Genomic DNA, 8,559 nt, shown 5'->3' with positions numbered 1-8,559 from the left:
CACTTTACTGTTACTCCTGAGTCTACTCATGGTTTAGATTCAATGTACCCCAAACTGAATCACTCTCCACCCCATGGGAACTCTCTTCTCCTAGAACTAACTTTAACAAATCACTTAGAGCTCATCTCATAACAAAAGAGTTGAACTGGAAAAAGCATAGTAATAGCAGGATACAGTAGGGATACACATAAACTACAAATGGAGAACTGAAGTTAGGTGACTTGAACAAGGTCATACAGAGGCTGGTAAGTGTCAGAGGAAGGATTTGAACAAAGCTCTTCCTGAATCCAAGTTGAGCTCTCTACCGAGCCATGCTTACAGTCTAAAGGGGAGAACAAATAGACAGATATCTCCTTGTACCAGTTAAGAAAGAAGAGACCCCATTGGCCTTTAGCTTGGGGGTGATGACCTCAGGGATCCTGGATGGAAGAGCATTGGAACTGGGCAATGAGTAAAGCCAGAGACAAATAGAGAATCATAAGATCATAGATTTAAAAGTAGAAGAGACATCCAAAAGTCTCTTAGAGAGGTAGCACAGGACAGTATGAAATTCTCTGGATTTCAGAGTCGAAGAATTTGGCTTTGAATCCTGACTGCCACTTATGAACTTGAAGACTTTGAGACATTTAACCTCTCTAGGCCTCAGTTTCCTCATCTGTAAAATGGGGGTGGATTAGATGGGTGCAAGGTTCCTTCCTAACTCTAAATCTATACTACTAAGTCATCTTGTCCCACCCCTTTGTTTCACAGGTAAAGAGCTGGGTGACTTGTTTAAAGTGACACAGAGCTAAATAAGAGAGCTGGGATGTGAACTCAGGCCTTCTTTCTCCAAATTCAGCACTTTCTCTCCCCATTAGATCATCTAAAACCTTCTTCAATCTATTCTCCATTCCCCAACTCATCTGTTTTCTGATGGTGTTGGACAGCTCTGAGGGGACCAACAGGGCCCTCTAGGGGTTTTCCCTTGCCCTATAATTCTCTGAACCATGATTTTGGCTTAGAGGCCAGCTACATAGATACTGGTAACCTAGTCTCCCCCTCACTCCATCTCAGACTACCCAGCAAGAGAGAAACAACCAAGGCTTGTCATGCACAGAAGTTAGTAGCTCTTTATTGCACTGGAAACATCAAGAATAAAACAGATAGCACCCTCACTTCCTCCCTCCCTCCCCCTCCCAAATAACATAAAATTGAAACAGCGATTATTCAGGTCACAGCCACAGATTCCCCAAAAACAACCCCCCAAAAAACAGTAACAATGCAGCACGGGCACAATGGCAAACATGCCCCAAATGAGGTCCCCCCTAGCCACATCCAGACCGGAGAGGAGCAGGGGCCAGGCTTTGCTCCATGAGCAAGGAGGTGAAGGGGGGTGGGGTGTCTTTAAATATGTTTTTAAAAATATATCCTCTGCTATTTTTTTTTTTGCAATCACATGGGCTCTAGAGATCCACACACTAAGTTTGGGTGCTTGGGTCCTGCCCATTTGAGCAGAAATCATTATGCCTCTAAAATATGCAAGAGTTAGAAAAGTGAATGCCTACTCCATACCCCCATTGCCTTACCTTCCCCCAACCCACCTTCACCTGCTGGCCCCACTTGAAGGGTAGAATGAGGGACGAAGGGGTGTCTCTGGGGTAACAGTGCTAAGGATAGAGAAGAAAGCTCACCTTAAGAAGAGAAAGGAAGAATGAATGAATGGGCATTGAGGGAAGAGCATATGCTTGGTCATATACTAATAGGATGTCAGAGCTGGAAGGAAGCTTTGAACTCACTTGGTTAAGCATTCTAGTTTTGTACTTGGAGAAACTGAGGCCAAGAGAAGTTAAGAGATTTGTCCAAAGTCCAGCTAAGTAGCAAATAGCTAGGACTAAAATTCAGGGTTTAGTGCTTCTCCCAACCCCCATTGTGATGATTTGTATTGTTACTCAGCATCAATGAATGACTATGCTTCTGGGGTGTGACCAGAGAGCTCCATGGTTAGACTAGGTAGTGCTAACAGGGATTATGGGATCCCTTCACTAAGGACTTCTGCTGCTCTAAGGCAGCCTGAATGATTACCCTAATACCCACCTGCTATGTGTTGCATGCTCTCATTCCTCTTCCATCCCCACTGAATACCTGGTGTCCCTTTATCTGAGCTAGCCACCAAGGAGGTACAATGCTCTCCTCCAATCCCCAATCAGGTAATTTTCCCCAACACTTCAGTGATTGGTCTTGGGAGTAGGGAGTGTGGCAGAGAATGACCCCAGAAGGAGAGATATGGGTTTCCTTGCCCCCCCAAATTCTGACATATCTACAGGGACTATGAAATTACAGCCTGAGAGCTGAGGGTGACCCAGGAGGATGGGCCACCCCACTACCTGAGGGTGATGAATTGGGGAGGAGGAAGAGAGATGATCCTCACATATTCACACACAGACATACTCACACATGCCAGCATTCTGATGACTCTAGTGTCTAGAATCACAGAATTTCAGAGCTGGAAGGGACCTCACAGGTCCTCTGGTCCAACTCATACCTGAGAAGGAATTCCCTCTATGACATTCCTGATGAGTGGTCAGCCAATTTACACTCAAGGCTCTCAAGCAAAAGGTATCTCATTGCCTCCCAAAGAAGGCCTTCCACTTTGGGATGGCTCTGATCATTAGAACTTTCCCCATATTGAGTCAAAATCTGCCTTTCTGCCACTTCCATGCACTGTTCCTAGTTCAGACCTTGAGGGTCAAGTAGCTTTTGCCCATGGCAATCCTACAGATTCATGAAGACAGAGATCATGTCTACCCAAAGCCTTCTCTTCTCCAAATTCAACATTGCTGGTTCCTTCAAGCAATCCTCACACAGAATGGTTTTAAAAGGCATTCAGAAGACACAGGGGCATATGTGGGAATGAAACAGTCACTGACTCAGTTCCACTGTGAGTGGCTTTTCCTGCCCATCTAACTGTTTTGGATGCTACCATTTAAAGCCACTGTGGGGGGGGGGGGGGGTGCAGGGGGGTAAGGGACAGCTCGTCCCAAAGCCTATAAGGCACTAAGGGGTGTGGTGACTTGGCTCTGGAGGGAGGAGGTGGAAAGGAGGAGGGCTGATACTAGAGTTCCATTCAGAACAGGCATGGGGATCAAGAAATCCTTCTTCAGTTTTCTCATCTGTAAAATTGGGGTGACCATTCCTGCCTCACCTCCCGCACAAGGCAATTTGGAAAATAGACTCAGATAACAGATGTGTAAACTCCTTGATAAAAAGTAACAGATAGATCATTGTTAGCAAGGGAAGAAAAGAACCCCATGGCTCAGATGCTTATCTGGACTGAAACCTTAGGGCTGGAAGGGACGTTGAAGCTCATTTGGGCCAATGACCTACTTTGAGGCCCCCAAAGATGAAGACGTCAGGCAGGGAGTCATTAGTAAAGCCAAGACTAGAATCCAGGGGGGAAGGAGAAGACCATGAAATAAAAAAAGATAAGCCACAAAATTCCAGGGCTCTTTCTCCTGTCAGGCTACCAGGTAGTTGTTGGGGTACCGAGAAGGGATTAGGGTTGGAGGAAGGAAGGAAAGGAGGGAAAAAGAGAATGCTTCTCTTCAGTGTGTAAGAGAAGTCTAGAGTTTCTCTAGCTGTCCCCCCCCTCCATCAGCTCAGGGCCCCCTGGGGCACCAGAGGTAGGAGATCGTAGACTTTAAAACAGTAAAGAACCTCAGAGATCATCTGGTCCAACCCCATCATTTTACAGACAGGGAAGTAACCCATGAGAAAGGAAGTGGCAAGCTCCTCTGGCCTATTCCACTGGAATTGACAGGATAAAGGTCACTCATTCTGGAATAAGAGAAATGATCGAAACGTTAGCCTGGAAGAGTGGGCCCTAGGGGAAGACATCTTAGAAGTTTGGAGGAAATCAAACTAAGCAAGTTCTGGTCACTATAGAGCCCAAGAATACAGCCAAGGGGAGCAAAAGGGCTTCCTAAGAGGCAAAAACAAGAAGGGGGCCATTGGTGGAAGACCGTTAAGACTGCAAAGGAACTAATCTGGGGAGCTGAGGGAGAAGGCAGGGACACTTTCTGCCTGATCTCCTGGAAGATATTTCCCACTAAAACACTGGGATTTAGGACAAGCATCTGTTTGTTTCCATACTGGCAATCACTAGTACATGAACATATTCCCTACCTCCCACCCCTTACCTCAGCCCCTTACAGAAGAGACCTATAGAGCAAAGAGAACCGTAACTTAAAACTGTACTGACCCAATGATTTGGGGAATAACTCTTCTTAGGCTTTCTGTCCCTTGCCTCCAATGCTGACATACTCAGGCATTCTAATTACCCTGTCTTTCCCCTACCTCCAGCTACAACTCCCCCACCTGCACAGGCTCCTCTTCCCACTTCCCAATCCCCACAAAAGGAACCAACAAACCCAAAGGTGCTGGGGAAGGACCAGGGATGGAGGATCGTCTGTCATTCGGCAGGAGATCACTCACAGAGAAGTCAAGCAGGGAAGACTTGAAAAATGCCCAGATTAGAAATAATTCAATAGTCCTGTGCCTACCCTCACTCCACACACAGGACTCGTGTGGAGGTCAGTGGGCTGGATGGGAGCCATCTCCCAGAGCTCAGTCTATGGCCTCTCATTAGCTGGGCCTTCCTCTCCTAAGATACTCAGGAGAAAGGATCTTGCTCTGGCAAAACATGGCCACACAAAGACTGTGAGACACAGAAAGGCAGCAACGCAATTCCAAATTGAACACTGAGAATACGACCTCTTTTTTTTTCTTTTTTCTTTTTCTTTTTTTTTTTGTCCAAAACACATGATCGGTTTTGTTCGTTTTTGTCAATAAACTTACTGCATATACAGTGTAAGGTCATGCAAGGAACACAGTGCAGACACAGCCCTGCTGGAAGGGCCAGGGCAGCTTACGTCAGAGTCAATCCAGGGGAAAAGGGAGAAAAACCAAGGGAATGTAAGAGCAAGAAAGCAGGAAACTGAAGGGTGAAATAAACACTAGAAATACTGTCAGACCCCATGGGGAAAAGGCCACACAGCATCAGGCCACATAGGGGCTCCCTGACCTCTCCCATCCACTGCTGTAATGCCCTGTTAAAGGTAAGGTCCACTGAGCCACACAAATGGCTTGGCTCTTCATAAAGGCCCAGGGGAAGCTTCTGGTGGGGAGCCAGGAGGCCAAGACGTTCCTCCAATGGGCCAAGTTCTCCCTTGTCGTTTCTGACATCCTCCGTGGCCAGCTGTGGTCAGATGTGGCCAGCTGTTTCAACATTCACATCAGCATGCAATGCTTCTCCTGACTCCAACTCTGTCAGCAGAACAGAAGGGAACCTGGGTGGGGGAGGCTGATGCACGGGAGAGGGCAGAAAGGAGAGACTCCCCCAAGGATAAGAGGGAGAGCTCACCTATACCGCAGACACCCAATCGTTACACATTTATAGCTTCAGAAGTTAAGGGGAAAAGAGAGAAAGAGAGAGAAGTGAAAGAAACAATTACCCTACCCTAACCCACCCTTCCTCAAAGTAATCTGAAATGTTTAGCTATTACATAAAGACCCATTTCAGCAAATACATGAAATCAATTTACCAAATACACAGAAGTTTGGATATCAAAAGGCATGCGGTCAAAGTAGAAGAAATTCCTAAAGGTTGCTTTTAGTATTTCTTTTTTCCCCCCAAAAGATGATCAGCTTTCCTCTCTCAGGTATTACTAAAGCAGAAACTCTCAATCTATGCTGGAAGAATGGGTTCGATGAAATCCCTATTTGAAGCAAACGGCCCCACCAAATAAACAAGAAAGGGCAAGTACCCTGGTCTAGCACCAGTGTTCTTAACACTGCTTGTTTTCCCCAAAATAAATTAAGTAAATGAATAAATAAATAAAATCAGTTTCAATTTTCACAGAAGGAAAAAAGGGGAGAGAGAACAGAAGAAGGAGAAAAGCAATTCACCAACGGAAAGGAAAGAACGCAGAAGGGAGGGATAAAGGCAGTACTTGTATTTGAAAGCCCAAAGCAAAGAATCTGACTAGTTCATGCTTGCAGCCAGATTCCCCCAGTTTCCCTTCTTTGCCATAAATGACCTTCTCTATTGGGTCAGCTGCCCTTCTCCCAAACGTGCCTCAGAAGAGAGGCAGGAACAGAAGAGGGAGTCCTGAGACCTTAGGAGAGCTGGCAAACAGGGACCTGCTCACTCTGCTAGCTAGCTAGCTACCAAGGCCTGGCATCACCATGGAACAGGCTTGATTCCCCATCTACCCATCTCTGCAAGGAGGGGTAGGCTGTGGGAATTGAGGATTAGATCCAATAGGCATCACAGCTGACAGACAAGAGTGAGCCCCTGGGAAATTGTTAGCTCCCAGGCCTGGGGCAGGGGGTGGGAGGATTGGGGGAGGGGTCCCTTCCTTCCACATTATTCTCCCTCCCAAGAGTTGGGAGCAGCTGACCCAGGCAGAGGAGTGACAATCTGGGTCCCTAGGCCTGGCTCATGCACAAAATCAAAGAGTGAAATAAAAAGCAAAACAAGGAGAGAAAAAAAGGAAAAATTAAAAGCAAACAAATAACTGTGGCCGTTTGCTCTCTGGTACATGATGGCTTGAGTTGGTTGGCAGGTTTTCTTGGCTTCTGTGAGGAGCTTGGTGGTAGTGATGATGATGATGGTGAGAATTCCAGCACATGGTAGAACCAGCAGCCACATGCCACAGATGAAGAAGGGTGGATCTCCGTGGTACAGCCAGGGAGTGCACAACCCAATCAGAACTTCAACTGAAAAACAGAAGTCGGGGGATTAAGAGGGAAGGACAAGATCAAACAAGGATGATGATGACAGGTGATATACACTTGGGACTATAGGTCATACGAGGATAGGTTTAGATCTAGAGAGGCCTTGGAGGCAATTAAGTGTAACCCTTCCCCATTTTGCAAGTGAGGAAACTGAGGCACACAGCAGTACGTAGCCAATGCAGTATTCACCCGGAGTCACACAATTCAAGCTCCCCTATTTCTGTCAAAGGTCATTCTTCTGGTGTATTACCTAAGAGGTATCCTTGACTCACCCTCACAACTAGCTGCTAAATACCACCATTCTGCCTCTACAACATCTCTTCGGTCTAACCCTTTCTCCTGCCCCACCTCTATATGGGCTAGCAAGGTGATGCAGCAGAGAGAAAGCTGACCCTGGAGTCAGGAGGACCTGAGTTCAAATCTGGCCTTAGACATTTACCAGCTATGTGACCCTGGGCAAGTCACTTAAACCTATTTGCCTCAGTTTCCTCATCTGTAAAGTGAGCTGGAGAAGGAAATGGCAAACCACTCCAGTATCTTTGCCAAGAAAACCCCAAATGGGGTCACAGAGACAGATGTGACTACTAAGCAACAACCCCTCCCATCACCTGTTGCCTGGATTACTGCCACATCCCCCTAATTGGCCCCTGCCTCCCTGCCGTATGTCCCTCCCCACTCCAGTCTATCTTCTCCACAGCTGCCAAAGTGAGTTTCCTTAAATACAGTTCTGACCAAGCTCCTCAGTATACTGAAGGGGCTCCCTACTATTTCTAGGATAAATTATAAACTCTGTTTAGTTTGAAAAGTCCTTTGCAACCTGACCTCAACCTCTCTTCCCAGCCTCATTGTCCAACCAAACTGGTATCTGTTCCTCTCACAGGCATGGCACTCCATCCTCCAAGCCTGGAATGTCCACCCTCCTCACCTCCACCCCATAAAATCCTTCTCATCTTTCAAGACCCAGCTGAAGAACCATTTTCTACTCCAGAGAGATTCCCCTGAGTGTCCCAAATGCTAGTGCCTTTCCATCCCAAATAATTTGGATTTATTTTCTTTATATTATTCTAATTATACATATATAGCATTCTAATTATACATATTGATCCCAAAGGTCTCAGTGCAGCTTTAAACTTTAATATCTAGGTGACACAGCAGGCACAGCTGGAGTCAGGAAGACCTGAGTTCAAATTTGGCCTCAGATATGGACTCGTTGTGTGACCCTGGGCAAGTCACTTAACTTCTGTTTGACTTGGTTTCTTCATCTGTAAAATGGGGATAATGATAGCATCTACCTCAAAGGATTGTTGTGAGGATCAAATGAGATAATATTTGTAAAAAAAAAAAAACAGTACAGTGCCTGGCACATCGTAGGAGCTACATAAATGCTTATTTCCTTCCCTAAAGCACTTAGCAAAGTGCCTGGCCTATACTATACTATATATATATATATAGTATAGTATATATAGTGTATATATATATACTATATATAGTAGGCACATACTTAATGCTTGTTCCCTTCTGTCCCTCCCCTAATATATAGCAGGCACATAATTAATACTTGTTCCCTCCTCTCCTTCCCTAATATATGGCAGGCACATAATTAATGCTTGTTCTCTCCTCTCCTTCCCTAATATATGGCAGGCACAAAATTAATGCTTGTTCTCTCCTCTCCTTCCCTAATATATAGCAGGAACATAATTAATGCTTGTTTTCTCCTCTCCCTTCCCTAATATGTAGTAGGCACATAATTAATGCTTGTTCCCTCCTCTATCTCCCCTAATATAT

At 45.7% G+C, this 8,559-nt stretch overlaps 1 protein-coding gene across 3 annotated transcripts in view; it reads right to left on the bottom strand.

Moving 5' to 3' along the window:
* Positions 1-1,083: 1,083 nt before the first annotated feature.
* Positions 1,084-8,559, bottom strand: part of CAMK2A (calcium/calmodulin dependent protein kinase II alpha) — a 90,332-nt gene continuing 82,856 nt past the window's right edge. For 2 of the 3 annotated variants that reach the window (XM_069102625.1, XM_069102627.1), the window contains one exon: positions 1,084-6,756. In XM_069102625.1, the coding sequence (XP_068958726.1) occupies positions 6,753-6,756 (4 nt within the window). In that variant the 3' untranslated portion in view covers positions 1,084-6,752. The remainder of the gene's footprint in view (positions 6,757-8,559) is intronic. The other variant, XR_011171243.1, reaches the window with a different exon arrangement.

Source organism: Petaurus breviceps, unplaced genomic scaffold (assembly GCF_028583685.1).
Source record: "Petaurus breviceps papuanus isolate PSGF00001 unplaced genomic scaffold, PetGlider_PUasm1.0 551, whole genome shotgun sequence".
NCBI classification, from domain to species: domain Eukaryota; kingdom Metazoa; phylum Chordata; class Mammalia; order Diprotodontia; family Petauridae; genus Petaurus; species Petaurus breviceps.
This window is presented reverse-complemented; position numbering and strand designations above follow the sequence as displayed.